The sequence below is a fragment of the Periplaneta americana genome, chromosome 15 (genome assembly GCF_040183065.1).
Source record: "Periplaneta americana isolate PAMFEO1 chromosome 15, P.americana_PAMFEO1_priV1, whole genome shotgun sequence".
NCBI classification, from domain to species: Eukaryota; Metazoa; Arthropoda; class Insecta; order Blattodea; family Blattidae; genus Periplaneta; species Periplaneta americana.
The window spans coordinates 175,272,029-175,298,733 of record NC_091131.1 but is presented as its reverse complement, the minus strand read 5'-3'; the positions used below and the strand labels follow the sequence as shown (position 1 = coordinate 175,298,733).

The following is a 26,705-nucleotide window of genomic DNA, read 5'->3' as shown; positions in this document are numbered from 1 at the left end:
TGTATTGTATTGTATTTATTTATTCCCTGTACAATCTATTACAGATTATAGGTTCGTCATGACTATTGTATGTATAATTCCTAGTGATAGTGTTTATTGAAATACATGAACTAGTGTACTAATAACTGCAGAGGTGGCAAGATATGGAGGCAACAGTATGGCAGATTACTTTCTTCGGGAAGGTAAGCTTCATATAAAAAAGTTCCTGTTAGCTGTTACGTAGTTTTGTTGATGTATGCATGTGTTTGTGTACGAGAGAGATTGTTTTGAGTTATGTCCTATTATAATTTGTAGTAGATCTACAGTTCAAACCTTAGGGGGCTGTCACACTGAATCGATCGAACGACTGTGATCAACCGACCTCAGAAACGTACAGAGGGCGGTGACAGCAGTCACACAGCAATCAACAACGAGCGTCTAAGATCAACTGGTTGGTGAAAACAAACGTGTTCATTTTTCAAGCGACAGTTGATGCAAGATGGCAGATGAGTTGACGAAACTGACAAATTAATCTGCCTTGTCGGAGAAAACGAAGTGCTATTCAATCCAAGGCTCCCTGGATATCGCAACAGAGAAACCATAGACTTTGTGTGGAATGGGATCGGCTCAAGAATGGGACAAAAAGTGGTAAGTAACTATATGAATATTCTTCTCCAATAATAGTAACTGAAAACTATTTTGTAAACGTGTTGATGTTAGGAATACATTATGAAATGTTGTTATCCAAGAGTGATTGATTGATTAAAACACTGTTATATTAATATAAGAATAGTAATTATGCTCGTGACATAATCAAAAGCAATGCCATATACTTAACCTCTATCACTCAGTCAACAAATTTAATGGAAAACTCTGTTTTCTTTATTCACAAAGAGTATGTGAACAACGAGAAAAGGTTCAGAAAAGAATTAACCAAATTTCTACATACTCATACCTTCTACACAATTGATGAATTGTTTATGCTTGTGAATTGAATTATTCTACTTAAATGACATGTACAATTTTATATAGCTCAACTAAAATATGTTTTTATATTGACTTAATCTGTTTACTATGTATTGTATTTTTTGTTTAGCATAACTGATGAATTGTATGTACTGTAAATTGAATAGTATGCTGTATGGGTCAACTGATGAATTGTTTAAGCTTATAAATTGAATTAATCTACTTCATATGAATTGTATAGCTTAACGAAAATAAGTTTGTAAATTGAACTAATTTGATTGTATATGTTTGTATAGTTTGGCTGATGAATTGTATATGTTCTTAAAATGATTACTAGTCTGTGTAGCTCTAGTGATGAATTGTATATAGCCTAGACCTACTGTAAATTGAATGGTAATATGTATAGCTCAACTGATGAATTGTTTATGATTATAAATTGAATTAATCTACTTGATATTAATTGCACAAATTTGTATAGCTTAATGAAAGTATGCTACTTTGTATTGTATATATTTGTATAGTTTTGGCCGATGAATTGTATATGCTTTAAATTGAATAGTAATCTATATAGCTCTACTGATAAATTGTTTGTGTTTGTAATTTGAAGTAGTTTGCATGATATGTATTATCAATTTCTGTATATCACAACTGGTTGAATTGTTTATGCCTTAAATTTAATTAAATTGGTTTGTATTATAATATAGCTCAACTTATGAATGATCGTTTGCGTTTGTAAATTTAATAATCTGATTGGCTATGTATTGTATACTTTTAGTAGAGCCATCGATGTAGCTCAGTCGACAGACTCGCTGGGCTGCTGATCCGGAGCTGCGTTCGGGCTTGGGTTGGATCCCCCTTTGGACTTTGGTTTCTTCGGAGGTTTTCCCCAGCCGTGGGACTGAAGCCGGATGGTCTATGGCGAGTCCTTGGCATCAACCCCTTTGATTTGATTACCTGGTTGGGTTTTTCCGAGGTTTCCCCCACCGAAAAGGCAAATGCCGGGTAATATTTTGGCGAATCCTCGGACCTCATCTCATCTCACTACATCTCGCCAAAATGTAAAAAAAGTAAAAAAATTGTACAAAATTGTAAAAATTGTAGAAAATTACTAAATTGTAAAACTATAAAAATTTGTAAAAATTGTAATTGTAATATTGTAAAATGTTGACATGTTCCACATCTTAAAGCTTCATTGCTCATGTAAGATCAATGGAATAAAATAAATGAATGAATGAACAATTGCATGACATTTTCGTCACAGAACGTAATTCTTTGTTTCAGCAAAGACTTGTGTCAAGAAATAGCAAATTTTGAGGGCCGGGTATAGAAGTAGAAGAGGCAGTGTGCTCCCCTCAGGCTCTGGAGCATCGGAAGTAAAGAAGTGAGTATACTTTGATGTCCTCAATTTTTTGGAGCCATTTGTTGCTGGAAGAAGGTAAAATATTTTTCTTTTCTTCTATAGGTCTAAGCCTGTAAGAAATGTAGATAAATATCCACAACCCAATAGGTTGTTAGGTTCAGCTAGTTTTATTATTAATCTATGTTAGGTTATGTTTAGTGTAGTTTATGAATAATTTAAGTTAGGTTATGTTCTTTTCATTTTCCTAACCTACTAGATTAATCTGGATCTCTACCACAATTTAGATGTATTTGGCTAGTGAAAAAAAAATGAGAAAGATTGTATAAACAAGGCATATTATATCAGATATCATTATTCTTTCCAGTTCGTTTACAAACACCCCTACTCAAAATTCTCCTCAAATTTCTACATCAGCTCTCAAATGTAGGATCTAATAGTGGAGAACAGCAAGAAGCCAATAGGTACCACACTCAAACCTGTTCATTATTATCATAATGATTTTTAATTTTCTTTCAAAACACAAATATCTTACTTTCAGTATTAATACATTGGTGTAATACAAAGACTTATTAAATGTGAAAGGAATGCATACTGTACCATATTGATAAAATTTATGTTGCATACTAATATAACGAGTTTGTTTTGATAAACTCATTTAAGGTGGCTGGATCAGTGTAATGATCGAGACCGAGCTGATTTTTTTCCTTTCACAATATTAGCGAAGTTGCACTTTAATTTATTGTTCACTACACTTATTGTATTCCACAGAACTTACATTAGGACTGAAGCTTGAAGATACAGAGCAACTCAAGAGTTACACAAATTTTTGGAGAGGTGAGCTGAGGCCGAGGATTCATCATAGATTATCTGAAATTTGCTTTAAGGTTGGCAAAAAAAAAAAAATAAATAATAACTGGAAAAAGGGGGGGGGGAAATAAAAACCAACCAGGTAATCAGTCCAAGCCCGAGCGCAACTCGAAGGGGGGGGGGAGATAAAAACCAACCAGGCAATTAGTCCAAGCCCGAGCACAACTCGAAGGGGGGGGGGGATAAAAACCAACCAGGCAATCATTCCAAGCCCGAGCACAACTCGAAGGGGGGGGGGGGATAAAAACCAACCAGGCAATCATTCCAAGCCCGAGCACAACTCGAAGGGGGGGGGGATAAAAACCAACCAGGCAATCATTCCAAGCCCGAGCACAACTCGAAGGGGGGGGATAAAAACCAACCAGGCAATCATTCCAAGCCCGAGCACAACTCGAAGGGGGGGGGATAAAAACCAACCAGGCAATCATTCCAAGCCCGAGCGCAACTCGAAGGGGGGGGGATAAAAACCAACCAGGCAATCATTCCAAGCCCGAGCACAACTCGAAGGGGGGGGGGATAAAAACCAACCAGGCAATCATTCCAAGCCCGAGCGCAACTCGAAGGGGGCAGGATAAAAACCAACCAGGCAATCATTCCAAGCCCGAGCACAACTCGAAGGGGGGGGGATAAAAACCAACCAGGCAATCATTCCAAGCCCGAGCGCAACTCGAAGGGGGGGGGATAAAAACCAACCAGGCAATCAGTCCAAGCCCGAGCGCAACTCGAAAGGGAGGGGGGATAAAAACCAACCAGGCAATCAGTCCAAGCCCGAGCGCAACTCGAAGGGGGGGGATAAAAACCGACCAGGCAATCAGTCCAAGCCCGAGCGCAACTCGAAGGGGGGGGGGATAAAAACCAACCAGGCAATCAGTCCAAGCCCGAGCGCAACTCGAAGGGGGGGGGGGATAAAAACCAACCAGGCAATCAGTCCAAGCCCGAGCGCAACTCGAAGGGGGGGGATAAAAACCAACCAGGCAATCAGTCCAAGCCCGAGCGCAACTCGAAGGGGGGGGATAAAAACCAACCAGGCAATCAGTCCAAGCCCGAGCACAACTCGAAGGGGGGGGGATAAAAACCAACCAGGCAATCAGTCCAAGCCCGAGCGCAACTCGAAGGGGGGGGATAAAAACCAACCAGGCAATCATTCCAAGCCCGAGCGCAACTCGAAGGGGGGGGGGGATAAAAACCAACCAGGCAATCAGTCCAAGCCCGAGCGCAACTCCAGATCAGGAGACAAGCGAGACTACCGACTGAGCTAGAGTGTGGGCTCTATAGAAGTTACAATATATAACAAACAGATTAATTCGATTTACATGCAGATAAAATTCATCACTAGAGTTACAAACAAATATACAATGCAGTGATATGCAATGCACTACACAAATGCCTTACTATTAAATATTTTATCCATAACTGGTATCAAAACTGGTCTTAATTTTATTGCTTTTAGCAACCTAAACTACGGCTTTTTTCACAACACTGAATTAAAAACTTTTTCACATTAGCAACCATAAAATCCATACATTCATTCATTTATAACTTGTTCACAAACAACACGTGACAAAGAAAAGGCGTGCAATTTAAAATTGAATTTAGATACCAGTAATGGATAAAATATTGTATAGCACACGAGAGTGAACAGATTTTATGCACTCATGGAAATTATCGCCCAAGGCATAAAATCCAATTTTACACTCTTATACTATAAATTGCTATTAAATCAATGAAGGAAACATGCGTTAACCTAACTTATGCTGAACTCTCCAAATAAATAAAGTAATTACAATCTTATTATCATATTCCATATGCAATTCCTTACCTTATTAATTATGATTTGTCAGGCATAATGTTCAAACAATATCTGATATATTTGCTCCAAAATGGTAAATGTTAAATTTAAAAATGGTTAAGGGTCTTAAAACTCTACTGCTTGTCTATTCCCCTTGTGTAACATAGTCTCTGTTGAAATATTCTTTAAATCTTGTCTCTAATTTCTTGTGAGCAACGACTTGAGGCATTCACATTTGTTTCTGTGTTGCTCTGTATCTCACTGGTTGGGTTCACAAAGGCAAACGTTCATCACACACTTCCCCATCTCTGTCCAATATCATGTTATCTAGAACACAGGTAGCCTTTTTATTATTTTGTCTACATTCTCAGGTTTAACTGATATAGGTGTATGAAAAATTCTAAATTTGGAAGCCAATAGCCCAAAGGCACACTCTACACTGCTTCTTGCATGTGACAATCGAAAGTTGAATATTCTCTTGTCAGGAGTGAGGCCCCGCTTGGATACGGTTTCATTAGATCAGGCAGTAATCTAAATGCCACTATCGCATGAGGCGTAGTTGGTCCTCCAGTGTGCAGTGGCTTATCATCTGGAAAGCCTATCTGTTTATTAATTATTTTCTGCCCAAATGCAGAACTTGCAAATACCCCACCATCACTGTTCCTCCCAAATGATCCAACGTCAATGACAATGAAATGTAGATCTGCAGACACAAGTGCCATGAGGATAATGGATGTATACATCTTGTAGTTAAAATATAAAGATCCACTTTTGCATCCTCACATGCTTCCCATCTAATGCACTCACACAATTACGAAACTGATTCTTTGTTTCAAATTTGTGTGCAATGGTAGCCCAGTCTTCTTTATTTGGGAATGCCAAGAATTTCGGCTACAGTGATGAATAGATGGCATCACATATTTCAGGGATAAATCCACTGATAGTATTATGTGCCATCCTAAATCTGTACGATGCAGACATGTAAGTCACCAGTAGCCAGGAACCTTTAAAATAAATACGTTCAATGTTAATTGTGGCGCATTAAAAGTGAGGAATTAACATTAAGATAGATTGATAAGAGATGTGTACATGTACTTAATTGGGTCAGTTAAGTTTTAAGCACTGCAGAATATTCTCTTGATTCTGTTCTCTGGTCCAAGTGAATGTATTTGAATACCGAATACATGTATTAAGTCGAATTTTAGCTTGAACAGAATGAAGGTAAGTCTTCTCTTGAATTTGTACTGCTAACTGTTTACTAATTGAATCATGAATTGCAGAATAAATTTTTTAGGAGATACAAAAAACTGATTATCTTCAAAAGCGTTTAGTATTTTGAAGTGATTATTTTTTATTAAAGCATAATAATAAATTCTAGTGTATGACATACATGAACTTCAATTTTTTTCTTTACTATTTTCTGGTAAAAAATGTGAATTGCCTGAACATATGGGGTTTCAGCAATTCAATACCAATAACAATCATTTTATTTCTTGAAAACAATTTTTAGGTGAAGAAGACAGAGAAGGCCATTTTTTTATTATAATATATATATATATATATATATATATATATATATATATAAGCCAATACATTGAAAAAAGTACACAAACATACTAAATTGTGTCGATACATACTTACTTATGGCTTTTAAGGAACCCAGAGGTTCATTGCCACCCGTCACATAAGCCCACCATCGGTCCCTATCCTGAACAAGATTAATCCAGTCCCTACCATCATATCCCACCTCCCTCAAATCCATTTTAATATTATCCTCCCATCTACATCTCGGCCTCCCCAAAGGTCTTATTCCCTCAGGCCTCCCAACTAACACTAACAAATTGTGTGAATAGCACATGTAATTCTTCAAATTCCTGTAAACCTATAAAAAAGAAAGAAAAGCAAACTGACTTTTTATTAATTACCGGTACAAAAAAAATTCAACATGTCCTAAACTGGCGGCCTTACTGCAATGCACTGTGACTTATTGCCACTGTGAAATGCACACTGAGCACTGGATGTGTGGGGTCAGAGCCTTCTTTAGTTACCAGCTGGGGCATGGGTAGGTTTGGCAACGCAGAGTGGAGTGGAGTGGATTTTAGAGTGATATTGTGTTTGCTCATTGCTTTTGTTATACATAACGCGTATTTTTTCAATATTACTTCACGCACAAAGGTAAGATCAAGATTCAGAATAGTGATGTAAATTATTACGGGTTCGAAAATAGTGTTTTATTGCAATCAATTAGCTAGACTTCAGAATACGGCGTAAGTAGGCTACTTACACACAAAGGCTGCCACTTAAAATAATTACAAAAAAAACATGTTTTTATTGATAGTACGAAGGTAAATAAAAAAATAAAAAAGATATTCCTTGCACCGAAAATAATAAAATCAATAATGCAATAAAGACGTAAGTTCCTACGCAGTATTCTTAAGTTCCATTCAGTTAACAAATTTGTGGCTAGCAAATTGACAATGTTTTGCGACTTAATGGTGTTTCATCTGTGAAAGGTTTAGGATATATTTTAATATTATCTTATGCGATTATCTATCGTGTTTTTCTACAAATATTTCAGATGCCTAGAAAGTGCTGTGTGCCTATTTGTCGTAGCAACTACAATACCAAAACAGATGGTTATGTCACTACATTTAGATTTCCTGTTGATCCTGAACAAAGGCAGAAGTGGGTTAGAAATATAAAAAGAGGCAATTGGGAACCCCAGAAAGATTCTGTAGTATGCATAAAACATTTTTCAAATGACAGTTTTTCTAAAGGTGATACATTGTGTGATTCCAAAGGAAATGTTCTTTTTGTACCTCCTAACAGAAAATAGGTATTTGCAAAGAAACTCAGCTGAGCGACTTTATTGATACACAGCAGGCGAGATCCTACAACTCTCCCTTGAACAACATTTCTGCCGGACTACAAACCACAAGTAAGACTATAAAAATGCAGTTTATAAAATATTTAATGTCTACAAGAATAGTCAATCACTTTCTGTCATTATTAATAACAGTAAAAATTGTCAAAGACTGCAGCCATATTATTTTCATTTACTGTCTTGTTTTTATCGCCAGCCACTTAAAATTAAAAAAAAAATAAAAAATAAAAACATACTTGTTTTTTTATTGATGGTACAAGGGAAAATAAATAAACACTTAAAGAAATGTTACTTGTACCAAAAATAAATAAAATAATGACGTACTTTCGCAATACCCTATTCCAATCAATTAACCATTATGTGGCTAGTAAATTGACAATGTTTTGCCGCTTAATGTTGTTTCACCTCTGACATGAAAGGTGTAGGATATCATATGCATTTTAATTTCATGTGATTTTGTCGTGCTTTTCTATAAATATTTCAGATGTCCAGGAAGCCAGTTTTAGTTTGAACCTGGCCAATCACCATAACAATACTGTTATCCTAAATTATTTGTTAGATGAATGTAGAGTATCCAACGCCCACTGAACGAATATTTCACTTTTATCACTGCCAATGTTGCGCTATAATTGTATATGCAAGATAGGCTATAACAAAAACCTAAACTAACTAAACCTAACCTGTCAAAGCAACAAGTTATACTAAATATGTGTAAAATTGGCCTATGTCTTTATAGTGGGTGGACATAAGTAACATTGACCAAACCGACAAAGTGATTATATGCATCTACAAATTATAGATAGTTCTGACGTATAGCAGGCATTCCGAATCTTCAACAAAACTGCAACATTTATGGGATCACAAAACAGCTGTTTACAATGACTTCGAAAACCAACGGCGTAACTTTATTGATATAGCAGACGAGACCCAACAATTTGACTAGAATTCTGATACACACAAACCACAAATAAGAATATAAAAATGTGGTTATTTAATATTTAATAGAATAGTCAATTACTTTGTCATCCATAACCGTAAAAATTCCCAAAGACTGCAACCATTTTATTTTCATTTACTGTCTTGTTTTTTATCACCAACACGCATTTAGTTTATAATACATCAACAATTAACGTTTGGTACGACCGTAAACCTAATTCCATCGACACACACTTATATTGTAACATTAATTTACATTGAAAATCGGCATTAGCACAAACACGTGTACTGTACGGTTGGCCTCCGGGTGACAGTTAATTATAGTGTTGCCGACGTATGGCCCCGGCTTGTAACTAAAGAAGGCTCTGGTGGGGTTCCTTCACCCCTCAAAGGCCTATGTATGAATATTACAACTATATGAATAACTGAATTTGAGGAAAACTATGACTTGTTGGCTTTCTGCAGTTCACGATTCAATTTATAACAAAGAATAAATGCACAGTGTATTAAAATATAGAAAACCGAAGGTGCTTATAAAGTAATTCGTCCTGGGCAATTTATTTTAATGCATTAAGAATAGACTTAAGTTATTTCTTAAATTTTCTGTGGAACAAATAACAGCAACCATGAGTATTTCTATTACTTAAAGCAAAACCGTCAAGAGTACATGGACACATCTCATATCAATTTATCAATATTAGTGTAAATAAATATGCCCATTGTTAATTATTGTGCATTAACAGTTGCGGTAGTTATTGATACTAATGAACTGTTATATATTTCGTTGCTGTATTATTTGAAATTGCTATTCCATATATCAAACTGCACTCAATGTATATAAGGTTATTTAGGTCTTTGATAGGTTAGAGTGTAGTTTAGGTTAGTTTAATTTAGTCTTAATTTGTCCGAATTTATTTACGAAATTTATTACTAACTTATTACTTTCCACAAAAGGGCATGAATACTTTTCGTTATGTCAATACTGAATGTCACTTTCAAACCTCCAATTAAATGCTTACCTCAAAGTTACAGTCAGTCAGCCTTTCTTCAAAACTTATGCTTCTCCTGAAATTTGTGTGCCCAACATCTATTAGTGGCCTCACTTTCTCTATTATTTCCTTGTATGTATTAATGGACAAACGATAATAATATTTAAACTTTTCTTCGTCATCCCACAACGAAGGTACAAGCTGGTGGAACTCTCCCAAGCTCTCACGTTTAAGAAATATTTCTCTTGTCCACTGCGATCGCCTACTTCTTCATTTTCTCTTCAATTCAAATATTCATGAATGAAAACAGTATCTTCACCTGAGCTGTCGCTATTCATTTTCTACTGTACAAGTGTTTACGTTTGAAGTGAACCGTTGCTTAGCAACGGTTTGAACGATCTCTATTCTCTGTCGATCGATATTCAGTGTGACATGGAAAACAAATTCAGTCGATACCTCTACATGGCAGCCGGTTGCACTTTGTCGATCGATGCTCTATATATCTTCGAACATAATGCTCGAAGCTATATATGACTACAACCATATGATCTAGGCTACAACCACTGCCATCGTGATCTAATACAGGCCGTAAGGCAGACCACGTGACTCGCTTAACAGCTGATCGCGAAAGGCGGTCTTTCAACCATATGAATTAGTTGCAGTGCATGAAGAATAACATATATTTCTCTGAAATGCAGTGTAATTGCGTCAGTAAAATTTTAAACAGTGATTGTGAGCCGCTTGAGACACAATTTACTTGCAATTTAAGGTATAATATTATTTTTGGTGTGAAAATTACGTTGTTGCAGGCAAAGTTCGTATGTGTAATACCTGCCTTTATTTCGATTAAATATTGCGCCCTTATGTGGTTAAGTGAAATTTTGGTCTTATAAACAGTAGGCTAAATATGTGTAATAATATATACGTGAAAGTGAAACATTGACTGGCATGTAAAGTAAGTTGTGATTAGGCCTAAGTGCAGCGTTACCAATGTTACTCTTGTCTAATCCATTATTGTTAGTTTACCGTATTTGTCTTATTAAATTTAAATTATTGCTCCCTTTTTATTTGTGAATAACCTACATTATACGAGTAAATAATACGACGTTTGATAATATACACAATTTGGACTAAAAACGAGATACATATAGTATATTACAAAAAATTATACCCTATAGTTTCCATTACTGTTACAGTATCTAGAATTGTAATTAGTTGAAATAAAGCACTCATGCTTCATTACGAAATTCTTGCACATTCATTTATGCACGTTTCAACAATTTTCAGTTGCATCGCACGCATATTTTAATGTGTTGAAGTTATAGGTTATGTTTATTCTATCAGTACTTGCCTTATTTCCATATTCGCAATTATGCATTATAATTAAGCATAACGCTACGTATAACTCATAAATGCAATTTGTCTACACTTCAATTGTATTTATTCGTTTCATACGGTACTCCAGTCTGAAGTCTGATTAGTGTAATATGTTACTAGGGCTAAACTAGCGCTGAGGTAGTTCCCTTCGTATTCATACATCTTGCATATACAAATTAGTTCGGTTCGTTCAGGCTTTTAATATGCCTTGCTTATAGGATCAAATGCATCTCCACAAAAAATAAATTCAACTGTTTTCAGTTCAGAAATTACCGGAACTATACCTCAGCGCTACTAAGTAATATAACGTATGTACATTTCATATGAGGGACTGTGGTGAATTTTCTGCCTATAAGTAAGGACGGTAACCGTGTTCTGAAGTTTATCCTAAAAAATATATTCTTCTTTGTTAAATCTCAAAACCGTTTTCGTTCTCAACTTAAGCCTAAAATGTTGACGCAGATAGGTTATGTTAACATGGTAAATTCTCTTCACATAAAAATAACACAGTTTTATTTATTATTCCTGCCACATTATGCAACACATAAATGGAACTTATGCGCATATTACATTGAATAAAAATTTAATTGTATTATTTATTTGTTCCCTACTATACTGGGTTGTAATGAATTGTATTCATCTAACCTACCAGATTAACACACAACTGTACATACACTAATTTCATAGGAGGGACTGTGGTAAATTTTGTACCTACAAGTAAGGAAGGTAGATGTGCTAAATTAAAATCAAAATAAAAATAATTCTTCTTTATTAAATCTCAAAATAGCTTCCATTCCAAACTTAAAATGTTGATGCAACCAGGTTATGTTACCATGTAAAACTCCGTTCATATTAAAATAACACAGCTTTATAATTATTTCTGCAACATATTATGCGATAAGAACTGTGAAGGGGTCTTATACACACATTACACTAAATAAAATTGAGCGCCGACACGCATTAAAGTAATATATTTCACTCAGCTCCGTATACTCAAATAGAAAAGCCCGACTCATCGAGTGACGTCACACAACCTGCATTGCGGCCTGGTCTAGATCACGATGGCAGTGCTACAACGTAATTGTATATGACAGGGAAGGGTAATACATTTCGCATCAATTTTTTGTTTATCTCAATATTTGTTATCTGGAATTCAGTATGTGATACTTTAAGCAAAATAATATAGAACATTTATTAATTTGAAATTTTCTGTAGGTATTTTACTTGAAAATGGGGACTTTTTGCGTAGCATTTGGAGACTTTCAGCATTATCGTGTTGGCAGCAGCGGTAGTGCGAAGTATAATATGAATATGAATCAAATAAACAGAAATAAATTAATTTAATTTTATACAATGAATCGACCGGCAGTAATTCGGAAATTAGACGACACTGTTGTTAATCGGATAGCAGTAGGAGAAATTATACAGCGCCTCGCTAATGCATTGAAGGAAATGGAAAACAGGCAAGTTTTTTTTTTCTTTTAACTTCACAGGTTATGTTGTTTTAAGGATATTATAATTACAATGTATATAGTTTACCAAAGGTTGCACTAAAGTATATCCTTGCTACCACATTATACTTTTAAATTTCAGTAAGAAGCCTACTAGTGGGTTACTTTATGACGCTGTATCAACATCTCAGATTATTTAGCGTCTGAATGAAATGAAGGTGATAATGACGATGAAATGAGGGGCGCGCTTCCAAACAGGGGCAGTGGCATTTCCCCTAAGGTTAGAGTCCATTTAGGTGTGTGTGTATTAATTGAAAAAAGATGTCACATAAACATGCGTCCTATTTTCAATATTTTCTAGCCCCTAATTTTTTATTAATATACAAACACCTAAACTGAGGTCTAACCTTAGTGGAAATGCCGCTGCCCTGTTTGGAAGCGCACCCGTTAGTTTTGAGTAAATGCAAGATAAACGTATCAAAGTCGTATGAAAACTCCGAATTACCAAGTATCATTAGCCTGCCTATGAGCCCTGCAGACTTTGCGCTTGAACTTAGAGATACCACAGTTCTATTGTTTGATAGAGGATTAAATAAAGATTACAGAACTACCTGTAACTGAAAATTAAATTTTTGAGAGATAACGGCAGTATTATTCTAGGGATGCGATTTGCTCCTATTGGGTTGAGGAGAAAAAACCTCGACCAGATAACTTGCCCCGACCGGAATTCGAACCGGGCCACCTGATTTCGCGGTCAGATGCGCTAATCGTTATCCACACCGGCCAAGAGGCCTACTATCTAGCGTAAACAGTGCCACATGAGGCGCAGAAGTTACATCTCTCCCCCTACATGTAGCTATATCATTTCAATTCCATTGTTTTCCACTTGTTAAAGGGAATCACAACACAAAAACATATTAGGCCTATATTTAGTTTGTCATATAGTTAGGTAAACTAGTGCTGAGGTATCAATGGTTATTAAAGGAGAAAAATTCGCTCAGGCGCCAGGGATCGAACTCGGGTCCTTGGTTCTACGTACCAAACGCTCTGACCACTAAGCTACGCCGAAGTTCAATCCACAGCACCGGATCGAATCACCCTTCTCTAGTGTTTTTTCCGGTGCTGTGATTGAACTTGCGTAGCTTAGTAGTTACAGCACTTGGTACGTAGAACCAAGGACCCTGGTCCGATTCTCGGCGCCGCACAGTGGTCTAAAATCCATATTTAGGAGGACAATGCAGAAAAATGACATGTAAAAAAAAATGAAATTAAATCCTTAAATTATTTTTCCTATACAAGTGAGTAACACTCAATTGATTACCTTAATCAGCGGAGGTGGCTGCATAGCGAGATAAGAGGCCGGTAACATACCACATTTCGCACCCAGCATTCTTACTCAGCAAGCGCCGCGAGTCTGCCGTTTTCCTTGTGCTGTAACTCTGTTGTAAGTGGTCGATTCCATTCATATTTAGTATCAATATGTCGAGTAGTTCTTTGGGTATGTAACACTGTTTGTTTTTGTTACATTTAATGTTATTATAGTATGTAAAATTAGCATGAATGGATACGGGACAAAATATAAATATAACCATTGAGTGCAGATTTTGCTAAGGTAGAGAAAAAAAAAACCCCTTTGGTTCGTCCAAAAATGATTTTTTTTTTTCACTTCCTCCACTATTTAAGTTACCTCTATTTTAAATCTAGTCATAAGGTGCGCAGATTTGCGGAAGTAATAATTTTTGAGCACTATTCTTTCGAGGTGCAGTAGTGCAATTTTTCTCGTTTGCAGTTAAACCTATTTCAATATCTGTGAATCGAATCTGCTTTCGCAGTATAATACAGGGAATTCAAGATGACAGCTTGTTAATTATATACCAAATAAGCTTCCCGAGTGCCCAAAAGGTGCAATAGTATCTAAAATGTTACATTTTCCCCCCATAAGATAATTTATCGTTGGAGAGCAAGAGGATAAGGAATATGCGTTTTTTAAACGAAATGGACATTGGCTCAGTGAGCTACTTATTAAATTAGGTTATCCTCGTGATAGTAATGAAAATTTATAGAAAACTTACCCCTGGAAAAAGTCGTGTCTGCCCAAAAAAGCTTTTCCATTACAGCAAGTATGAGGTCGAAACAAAGACAATCCAGAGAATTAGAGCTTGTATACAAAACAAGTTTACTACCTCTAACTACTGTGTAAAATTTCGTAAAAATCTGTTAAATAAGAGAAAAGTTACTAATTTTGTCTAATTGTGCCCCCTATAAGGAGTAGTTCCCCTTATACCAATGTAACGAGAGCTTGTACACAAAACATACATGCTACCTGTAACTACTGTGTAAAATTTCATAAAAATCTGTTAAGTAGGAGAAAAGTTACTAATTTTGTCTAATTGCGCCCCCCCCCCTATAAGGGGTGGTTCCCCTTATACCAACGTAACGAGAGCTTGTACACAAAACATATATGCTACCTGTAACTACTGTGAAAAATTTCATAAAAATCTGTTAAGTAGGAGAAAAGTTACTAATTTTGTCTAATTGCGCCCCCCCTATAAGGGGTTGTTCCCCTTATACCAACGTAACGAGAGCTTGTACACAAAACATATATGCTACCTGTAACTACTGTGTAAAATTTCATAAAATTCTGTTAAATAGGAGAAAAGTTATTAATTTTGTCTAATTGCGCCCCCTATAAGGGGTAGTTTCCCTTATACCAACGTAACGAGAGCTTGCATACAAAACATATATGCTACCTGTAACTACTGTGTAAAATTTCATAAAAATCTGTTCAGTAGCTGAAAAGTTATTAATATGTCCGCTAAATTTGCATTCTGGACCACTGTGTGCCGGAGTGAATTTTTCTCCTTTAATAACCATTGTAACCATAACAGATCAATTCTGTAGGACCAAAAGTTAATCTTTACATAGCGCTGAGCTAATTCCTGTGTGCTTACACACCTTGCATATATGAATCTGTGACAGGTTAGGTTTGATTAATTTAGGCTTTTGTTATGCTTTGCATATACGATCAATTGCATTTCCACAAAAAAATGGCCAAACTAGGCTACCTCTGAGGTAGTTTCCTTCACACTGCGCTTATACACCTTGTATATACGAATCTATGAAGGTTAGGCTTGGTTAGTTTAAGCTTTTGTTATGCCTTGCATATACAATCAACTGCATCATCATAAGAAATCCTTTTTAAATTAAACGATTTTCACTTCTGAAATCACTTGAACTATCTCAGTGCTAGTTTCACTTAAAAAATCCTGGTAATTTGGTAGAAAAAGTTGGTCAATCTGAGGGACATCAGTGACAGGTTGGGTATGGTTTGTTGAGGTTTTTGGTACGCCTTGCATACTTATACGTTTTTTGATAGGCATATAAAAAACTTGAACAAACCAAACCTAACCTGTCCCAGATTCTACATGATGTCCGCCATATTGACCAACGTTTTATACCGAATTATCAAATCCCTTATAAATTAGACGAATTTCACTTCCGAAATCACCGGAACTACCTCAGCTTCAGCACTAGTTTCACCATATAGTTTAACATAGGAAGGAATTACAATCAGTTTAATTCAAACATGGCATCTGTACCTTCAAAAACACGCGAGGAAAGAGGGAGAAAAGCGAGTAGCCTACCTGATGACATCATTGGGCTCAGCTGCCGGTGACAACATTGCATACATACGCCTGTTTCTATGCAGATATATAAATTGCATTCATTTTGAGATAAATTATAGTGTGCTATGGCTTCAGGGATCCAACCATCCACCGCTGTGGAGTAACAGTTAGCATGCCTGACCCTGAAACGATCGGGCCTTGGTTCAAATCCTGTTTGGGACAAGTTACCTGATTGAGGCTTTTTCCCTCAACCCATTAAGTGCAAATGCTGGATAACTTTCGGCGCTGGAACCTGGACTCATTTTGCTGACATCATTCAGACGCTAGGTAACCTCAGCAGTTGAAAAAGCATCGTAAAATAACCCACTAAAAGAAGTATCCAACCGTACCAGTTCAAACAGGAGAAATGCGATTTTGATAATATGTTGTTGTTGTTTTCTAATGCCAGGAGTTTGACAATAAAGTCATTTGACCTCTTGCACTCCAATATTTTTCAAAGATATTATCATGGCCAGCCACTGAAGCACAGATTTTGAGGTGTTGCGAATCCATTTCTTGGTTTGAGTTGCACAATGGGCAGTTAGGGGACTGATATATTCCAATTCTATGCAGGTGATTTTGATAATATAATTATAGTGATAATGAAGTGGAAACGTTAATAATTGTTGGGAGGGAACGTGGAAAGGGTTGATGTAAATATGTCCGTTGCATTGAAATGCCAACAGATATAGGGTTCCCAGACATCCCGTAAAATATGGGATCATCCCATTTTTTGTTATTGCGTCCTGTTTCCCGAGAAAAGTCTTCGGGACAGCTTTCTGTCCCGTATTTTAGAGTTCCAAACTGAGAAAAAACGGAAAAGTTACAATGTCGCACTTCATCATTGCAGATGACTGTAGATGGTCTGTTATGAAACAATATTATTGTGAGTTATTAATTTCTCAAGGCGAGTGATGGCAACACCAAACGTTTAGATGAAGTCTGGGTGGATGTTTTTAAAAGTACTGAAGGAGAACTCTCAAATTTGAAGAGAGTAGTGGAGTTCATTATGTGTATCCCTGGAATGAATGCGTGTGCCAAAAGATTATTTTCTTGCATGAATGCTCTATGGACTGATGATAAAAATAAATTGTCTGTAAAAACAGTAAAATCAATGCTTGTAAAACCATTCTTCAGTGAGGACTGTGTTGCTTTTCATGACATGATTCTTCAAAATAAACAATTGTTAAGTGAAATTCATTCTTAGAGAAGTATTACAAGGCCAGGGCTGATTGATTTATAAGAATATTGTCACATGAGTAACTTAGTGTATTTTGTAACTATTTCTGTAATAACTTAGTAAAACCAATTTGAAAGCAACTTACATAAGGAAGCTTAAACTTAATGCAAATAACTTATGCTCCCTAACAATTTTGTTTACTATTTGTTTACTTACTCTTAGTTAGTTGGTAAAGTGTTTGTGTAGTAAACTTCGCTACATACACAGTTTGAAAGATTGGTATATTTGGTGGATGTGCATATTAAACTTACTTAATGATAATTGATAAGTGTCCCGTATTTTTTTTCCGATATGTCTGGGAACCCTGAACAGATAATGAGTGTGTTATGTAGAAATGTAAAATGTGAGAACTGTAAAAACTGATACCTAAGGGTGTGTTACTGAAAACTCTTCCTTTAAAAAGCTTAGTATTTTGGATAATGATGTTCTAAATTTGACCTGCCATAATTTGAGCGCAAAAGACAAAAACAATAGTAAAAGGTGTTTACTTTCACCAAGTAACCCTATAAATAAAACTTGGTATTATGTAAGTTACAAGTTGTGTAAATTCATAACAGTTATTGGACACAAAAATCGAGTTGTCATACCATTTGTCCGGATTATCGAAAAAAATTAAATTGTTTTCAGGACTCTTAATGTCTGGAATTTTGTTCATTGCAGTATTACATTCTGAAATTTCATATATATATATATATATATATATATATATATATATATATATATATATATATATGTATTCACATTCAGTGTCCTTACTGAATATATTGCATGTTAATACAGAACTGGACTTTGAAAATGGTGCTGCATTGTACCAAGAATATTGCCTATTGAAAGAGATGATGCCGATACTGAAATATCTACCAACTCAAGAACGCAGGGACACTGTTTTGAAGATATGTAATGTGCCAAATTTGGTATGCAGTTTTTGATATATAGGTAGAAAGACAGTCTGAGATAAGTGAAAGGTTAGGTTTTTGGTATGAATTGTGTGTTTGGTTTTTGGTATATAGATATATAGGCCTAGATAGTCTTCGTAAGGTCTGAGAACAGTTGGAGGTTAGGTTTGGTTTGGTCAGGTTTTTGGTAGAGATGTATTGTGTTGGTAATATCCTGCTTTAAACAAGAGCAGATGGATTCTTTTTTGGAATGCAATATTGTGAAATTGTGTTGATACTGTATTATTCTACGAACCCAACAGTGCCTGGCAAGATTACAGAGTCATTGTTGGCCTATAAATGCTCTCAAGCAGTAAGCAATCAGTTTCAGTTTGCTGAACAATCTCTCACAGCTGACAGTGGAAACTGAAATGGGTAGCGTTATTTGTGTTGCAATGCATAAAGTGGGGAAACATCATGTTCATGAAGTCCTTCAGACCTGAAATTTTCGCAGTGTGAGTCGAAAGCAGCATTCTGCAATCCATTCTGCGTTCTGTTACGCATCAGTATCACAGCTGTAGTTTTCGTCCGAATTTCTGCACTTGTTTTTTAAGGTGCTACATAGTATGTTGACTGATATCTAGAAGGAACCCGATTTGATTCGGCTTCTTGCAGCACAGAGAACCTTTTGTCCATTTCCATGTGAAGGCAGTTGAGTGATTCCTTCATGACTTTCTCCATGTTTTGTCTAGCGGTTAATGTGATGTATTTCCAGCTCTCGCCAGGCATAATTTTCTTTCGTCTTTGACATCTCTCAACCTCAACATACCCATATCACTTTTTACAGGGAGCAGTTGACTAAGTTCCTCTTTCGACATCAAAGTTATCTCTGAGACCTTTCGTATCCAGGGTGGCATCGTGCAATTTCCTGCAGCCTCTTTTGAGCTCGATCAATTGAAATAAGTGCTTCGTTCCAACAAAATTCTATAGGAAAAACAAAAAACATGGAGGCTCATGTGTATTTGTAAAATAAGTATAGAAGCAATACCATTTAGCCTACATTATTTGATAATGTTGAACATTTTGAAACTAGCATGGTGGAATTCTCGAGTTTGAAACGAATTATAATCTGTATATATAGGACTCCCAGCAGTAATATCAGATCCTTATTGATAAATTGGATTTAATAATTCATACTTTGCGAAATAGAAACAAAAATATTATAATCGTGGGTGATATAAATGTAGATTTTTAAAATAATAATAATAATAATAATAATAATAATAATAATAATAATAATAATAATATTACTTGGAAATTACAACTAGTATTAAACACACATGGCTTAGAGGCAATAGTAAATGTCCCAACAAGAATAGGAAGCAGCAGTCAGTCAGCAGTTGGTCAAATAATACTAAACAAGGATTTGTGGAACTACAGTTCTAATGTAATAACAACTGGGTTCTATGATCATGAAGCTCAAATCTTGCAGTTACATCTAGAAGATAGGAATAAAAATAACTATAATAGTTCTGCTGTATACAAGAAAGTAAGATCCTTTAAGGAAGAAAATATTCAGTATCTAAATCATCTACTTGAGAAAGAATCTTGTAACTCCATATTCGAACAAACTTCAGTAAACCTTGCTTATGACGAATTCTTTAAAACATTCAATTATTATTATGAGACAGCTTTGCTTGAAATTAATATCAAATTTACAGACAATACAAAAAACTGGGTCACTGCAGGGATAAGGGAATCCGGAAAGAGACTAAGATTTCTTAACAAAATATTAAAAGGGGGGAATGTCTCAAAAACGTTTAAAGATTATTATTATCATTACAAGAAAATTTATAATAAAGTAATAAGTCAAGCCAAAAAACTGCACAATGATAAATTTATAAATTCAGCTGGGAACAAGTCAAAAGCTATGTGGAAAGTTATTGAAGATGAACTCGGACAAAATAGTAATGATATAAAAAATATCAAACTAAAATGTGATGTGGAGAACAATGTGACACCAATAAAACAGCAAACATATTTAACGATTATGTAGGTATTGCAGAAACTGTTATGGATAACAGCACACAGATTAAAAACAATAATATAACAAAACACAAGGATAATTGTAATAGCATATATAACAAAACACAAGGATAATTATAATAGCATATATAACAAAACACAAGGATAATTGTAATAGCATACGTCTAAATTCTACTAATGAAACAGAAATTATGGAAATTATTAAACGACTTGGGAGTAAAAGATCAGCTGGCATCGATGGGATTCCAGATTTTCTTATCAAAAGATGTTTCCTAAATATAGTTACTCCTATAACTGCCATTGTAAATCTTTCACTGTCAACAAGCCAGTTCCCAGATAAGCTTAGTTTAAAGATGGCAAAAGTGAAACCCTGATATAAAAAAGGACCACAGATGGAAGTTCGAAATTATAGACCAATCTCCTTACTCTCTGTTTTTTCTAAGATAATTGAAAAGGTTATGCACAAGAGGCTTGTATCATTTTTAACCCAACATAATATAATTGTTGAAAACCAACATGGATTTTGTAAGGGTAAATCAACTAATACGGCAACTATAAACTTTTTAAAAAGAGTATATGAATCTATTGACAAGAAAGAAATAGGAATAGGATTATTTTTAGACCTCTCAAAACCATTTGACCTAGTGGATCACACTATTTTGTTGGAAAAATTAAAAGCTATTGGAATTAGAGGCTTGGCACACAGTTGGTTTACTTCTTACCTGGAAAACCGTGAACAAAGGACAGAGATCACTTGTAAAGAAAATGGTAAAATAATAAATTATCTGTTTAAGAAAAAATGTATAGGTATGGTGTTTCACAGGGCTCAATTCTCGGACCAATTCTATTTTTGATATATATAAACGATTTAGAGTCATACATCAGCCATGGAGAACCAACTTTCTTTGCAGACGATACCAGTATCTTTTTATCAGGACGTCAATACCATGCGTTTTCTTACAGAAAAGACTAGTGGAATGGTTTGAGAGAAACACACTGGTAATCAATAAGTCGAAAACCATAGCCACTTCTTTTCATCATTCACAAAACAATCATTCTGAGTGGCCAGTCATAGAACATCAAAATGAAACAATTCAATATTCTTACAGTACAAAATTTCTTGGTATATAGCTAGATGAACATTTAAAATGGTCTGTACACCTTCAGGAACTAGGGAAGAAATTGAGTAAAATTTGCTTTGCCTTGCGATTACTAATAAGAGCATCATCTATTGAATCTGCTCGCACATTGCACTTCGCATGCTTTCACTCTATCCTAACGTATGATATAATCTTTTGGGGTAATTCACCTACTGCAATCCAAATATTTAAACTACAAAAGAGAGCTATTAGAGCCATAGTTCAAGTATCTCAAACTACCAGCTGCAGGCCAGTCTTAAAAAAAATACATACCTTGTCATTACCCTGTATTTATATTTATCAAACTTTAAATTTTATCAAATGTAATTTGTATAGCTTTCTCAAAAATTCAGACACACACCAGCACAATACAAGAAATAAAGATATTTTTACTGAAAGTTTTAACACAACTCTATATAAAGAGTTTCATTCATGCTGGTCTTCGTATGTATAATGACCTACAAAATTATCTTAAAGAAATATCTGCACATCAAAAATTTAAGAAAGCTCTTTACAAAATTTTAATCAAAAACTGCTTTTACAGTATGAACGAATTTATTGAAAATTGACATAACTGAATAGAAAGAATGCCTTACTTCAAAAATTTTACTTCCTCTTTTCCAGATCCTGACTTCGAGAAGGATGTCTTCTCATGAAGGACACATTGGTCGAAATTGACTCTAGACTGCTAAATGAAATGTGATTTGTCTTGTAAAGTGTTATACCTGTTCTTGTGGTTGTTATTTGTTAATGTTGAAATTGTGTATAATTAATGTTGAAATTATTTATAATTAATGTTGAAATTTCGTATGTTGTATTTTAATTCTGTTGTAGCATAGTAATTATGTGTCACTTTTGACATGTCCCATATCATGTATGTGATCAGTTGGCTGCAGTAAATGAATATGTATATGAATATTAAAACTGATTACTGCTTGATATGAAGTTCAGACACATGATGTGTAAGATAAATAGCAAAAGCCTAAGACAGTGCTTTACAAAACCACTTTTAGGAATGGTCCTGCTTTTTGTGCCTAAAAACCTGGTCATCCTACAAGAAGCTTGTGTACAGTATAGGTAGCTGTCACGCATCACTTCTTGTTCTCATCACCTGAAGTATCTCTTCGATGTACTTGCTGATGGGCCTTACAGCTTCTTCTGTTGCACGCCACATACACATAATTTAGTCTCTAAACACACACCTTCATCTCAAACAGCAGAAATAACTAAAATGCTTTCTCAATTAATATCACTCAATAAAAGAATTGTATTCCAATGGATACCATCCCATTGTGGAATCCTGGGAAACGAGAATGCGGATGCTTTAGCAAAGAAGGGCAGCACTGCTACTTACAGACCTGTTACTAAATCTGCGTTTTACTCTGTGAAAAGATTTATTAAATCTACATACTTAGACTTTAACAAACAAAATTTGATAACACAATCACAAGGGAAAAAATGGAACTCTCTGCATCAAAATTCACAGTTAATTCCCGATTTACCACGCAAATCGTCTGTAGCTGCATTTAGATTGGCAACAGGCCATGATTGTTTGGCCAGACATCTGCATAGAATTTGAATATATCAGTCCCCTAACGGCCCATTGTGCAACTCAAACCAAGAAATGGATTCGGAACACCTCAAAATCTGTGCTTCAGTGGCTGGCCATGATAATATCTTTGAAAAATATTGGAGTGCAAGAGGTCAAATGACTTTATTGTCAAATGCCTGGCATTAGAAAACAACAACAACATAATTTTTGACTCCAACTTTCAAACCACAGGAATAACAAATTACAGTTTTTCTCAGTGCTGTGTTTCAGCAAGTAGACGAAGAAGATTTCGATTGTTCTGAAAAATGTCGTCATCAATAGATCTGTTTTGCTACATGTATACCCACCAGTGATTGCTACAATTTACAAACATTGCCGAGTTACCTCCTTAATTCTTTGACAAACACCACTTCTATGTCCAGCATTATTGTAGCATTGGGATCAATAATCTCATAATTATATCCATTTCATCCACTTATAGCTTGCTTCAACCAAGCTCTCCTCATCCTTCTGATTCATTTCAATGAAGCCAAGGAAAGACTCTCCAACAAATAGACTACTGTTTTTTTTTCTCAAAATCAATTTCCATTTAGCGTATCTCAGACAATTGCTCTCGATGTGCTTGATCAGGACTCGAGTAAAACATTAACTTGACTTCAAGTATGCTTCTTAGTAACCTCTGCCGAACGTTGATTGCCATTAGGTGGATGAATTCATTCTGAACCCTTGGTGAAAGCTAAGATGTTGATTCAGGATGTTTTTCTTTTTGAACTAGTTGTTTCATGACAGAATCAAAGAGGTCAGGAAATTACTCATTAAAAAGCCATCAGGCATCTGAAATGCTTTGCAGAGGTAAGTTTTGTGTGTGCTATAGGGGATTTTACGCAATGGACTCTCCTCAAGATTTCACGCCACTTTTTCAAAGTACTTGAACAAAATTGGAGTTATTTCTTCATCACTTTGTCCATTGTGCAGTCTTCAGGAAGAAATGGGTCAGAATCATTTTCAATTTTTCAATGATGCTCAGTCCTTTCCTCTAAACCCACTTTGTGTGGAAAATATTGGAGAGGAAGAGAGTTAATCAATGGCTTCACTGCTAAAATTAACAACAACACATTTCTGCAGAAAATTCATTAAAGTAGTGGAGAGGAATTCAAAATCAGTACCATTACTGCTACAAAAGCTATTACAATTGAAGGGTTTTTTGAAAAAAAAAATCATAGTCCAAAAAAATACAAATTTCAGATATTAAGCATATGGCGAGTGTATTGTAGCACCATCTACAGAATTAGCCTAGTTGTTGGGAAAAAAACACCATAGGCCTATGTTGTAAGAGTGGAAATTTTCACTGGTTTTCATAAAACAACCATAGTTCAAAGAATTTTTTTTTTGTGAAAACAGTCATTTTCCAGTCAGGACGATTGTAGCATTTACAAACATCCCTTGTGATCACTGATTGAGAAGAAACTGCCTTCTGAAGGATGCACTGAAAGGAATTGTGAACGGGAGAAAAGTTCTGGGCAGAAGAAGATATTACATGATAGACATTAAGATATATGGATCATATGCGGAGACTAAGAGGAAGGCAGAAAATAGAAAATACTAGAAAAGCTGGGTTTGCAGTGAAAGACCTGCCCCTGGGCAGAACACTATGAATGAATGAATCACCTTGAAATATGCATTCAATTTTAAACTGTAGTAGATTCGCTGCAAAAACCACCTCAGAGAAAAATACTTTGGCACGTGAATTGTTGTATTAGTTATGGTCGTTATGGAGTACTGTATTGTATTGTATTTATCAACATTCCATGTATTCGTACATTGCTTCACAGCTAGAATATGGAACAAGTCAAAAAGCTTAACACTACTATAAAGTCTTAATTCATAGTTACAGTCTAGTGGAAATATATACAGAAGAGGTTTACAATATAGTGTACTAGTACAACACAAAGTTTTAGTATCAATTTCATGAAGCGTTGTTGAATGTCATGAATTCACCTACAGAATAGAAGGCGTGAGAAATTAGGTAGGTCTTTAATTTGGCCCTAAATAATCTTATGTTTTGAGTTTCATTTTTATATCGATAGGGAGGCTATTAAAAATTTTTATACATCTTGATTATTTTAAAAATTTTTACTGCCATATAACACACTCCTTTTTGAAAGCACGATAGACTTGCCGATGGAGTATGAAAGTCATCTTTAGGTGCAGAAGTAATGCCATGGAAGAAATGTAGGCAAGTAAAGAAACAGGAATAAATAAAAAGATTAAAGGGGAGGCACACTTCAGCCACAACAGAGTATTTTTTCCTAAAACAACCATTGTCCACAGTTACCTATATTTACTCATGTATTTCTATGAGACAATTTACATTATAAAATATGTACTTCAGTTTTCCCAAGTTTTTATAACACCTTAAGAAGTGGCATGATGAATTTTAACAAGACCTTCAAGTGTGAGCACACTCCTGCCAGATAGTTTCTTGTTTCTCCTGAAAATGTATGTTTTTGGACTCTTGCTGTTTAGTCAACTGTCCGAAGACAGGTCTGAACCTCACAAGTGATACCAAGAAGGCAAGTAAGCCAGGAGATAATGGGGTAGGGTGACAAGTTCCTTTCCCCTCCATTGCATACATCACTGACTAGCTACATATTACACTAGTCAGACTTCAGATGCATACAAACAATTGTTCTTCCTCTGACGCATATCAAGTGAGATGTACTGTCTGACAATAGATGTACATATCAGCCAGAACCTCAACCAGGACTATGGTTGTTTTTTGAAAAAACTCTTCAATTAATCATTACTCTTTTTTATCTTTTCACCTGCATTAGACCTATTTGTTATGTATTTGTGTTTGAGCAGTGTCATTTCTTTGTATTGGAAAAAAAAATGTCCTCAGGTGCAGTTACATGTTGGATATTTGGATACCAAGTCACAATTCTTATAAGACATAATTGGAATACATAATTTTTGTAGCATTTTGATTCAATTAGAATCTTTAAACTTCATGATTACTGGTTCACAAGATTAACATTTTTTTTCCTTGCATCCTTAATTTAACTTTTTTTTTTTCTTTGCATCCTTAATTTTAAGTCTAAACTAAAATGCTCTTCAATTTGGACCATCCCTATACAAGCATTATAATTATTAGCTATACATACTGATACTGAATAAAACTTTCTGGAATTACATAATTTTTCATAATTAGCAGCATTCACTGATAGGCTTATATTATGCATAATGTGAACTTGTCATTCCAGTTTGAATGCCTGTGCCACTGCAATAAAAATCAAGCAAGCAAACTTCAGAAGTTTGAAGATTTGTGTACAATAGCAACATACAGTTTCAGAGGAGAGCATTAGCCATATTGCCATAACCACCAAGACAGCAGATGGTCAGTGTGCGTACAGGTAACTTTATGAATCATGATAATGTCACATGTTATTATTTGTTAATGGCATGAATGATTTTGACATACTTGTATAATTTTTTTCTCATAGTTTTTGATATAGAAGAGGATAGATCATATTATTCACAAGTGCATAGTTACCGCATTATTGTTACCTGATTTATATAAAAGAGAAAGG

The 26,705-nt window shown here is 35.3% G+C and overlaps 2 protein-coding genes across 22 annotated transcripts in view; one reads left to right on the top strand and one right to left on the bottom strand.

Annotated features, from left to right (window-relative positions):
• Positions 1-12,105, bottom strand: part of LOC138715548 (uncharacterized) — a 134,803-nt gene extending 122,698 nt beyond the window's left edge. For 8 of the 11 annotated variants that reach the window (XR_011336423.1, XR_011336430.1, XR_011336427.1 and 5 more), the window contains exons 1-2: positions 9,801-10,117; positions 4,992-5,965 (exon numbers count right to left, since the gene is read on the bottom strand). The gene's annotated coding sequence lies outside the window, so the exon portion shown is untranslated. Of the gene's footprint in view, positions 1-4,991; positions 5,966-9,800; positions 10,286-11,979 lie in introns of those variants that run through there. The other 3 variants (XR_011336425.1, XR_011336426.1, XR_011336424.1) reach the window with 2 other exon arrangements.
• LOC138715547 (conserved oligomeric Golgi complex subunit 4-like) overlaps positions 491-26,705 on the top strand; it is a 104,458-nt gene continuing 78,243 nt past the window's right edge. For 7 of the 11 annotated variants that reach the window (XR_011336421.1, XM_069848608.1, XM_069848607.1 and 4 more), the window contains exons 1-2: positions 12,183-12,610; positions 26,379-26,528. Coding sequence is in view for 6 of the 11 variants with exons in the window: in XM_069848608.1 (XP_069704709.1) it covers positions 26,510-26,528 (19 nt within the window). In the remaining 5 variants the exon portion in view is untranslated. Of the gene's footprint in view, positions 628-1,720; positions 2,327-10,403; positions 12,611-26,378; positions 26,529-26,705 lie in introns of those variants that run through there. The other 4 variants (XR_011336419.1, XR_011336418.1, XR_011336417.1 and 1 more) reach the window with 4 other exon arrangements.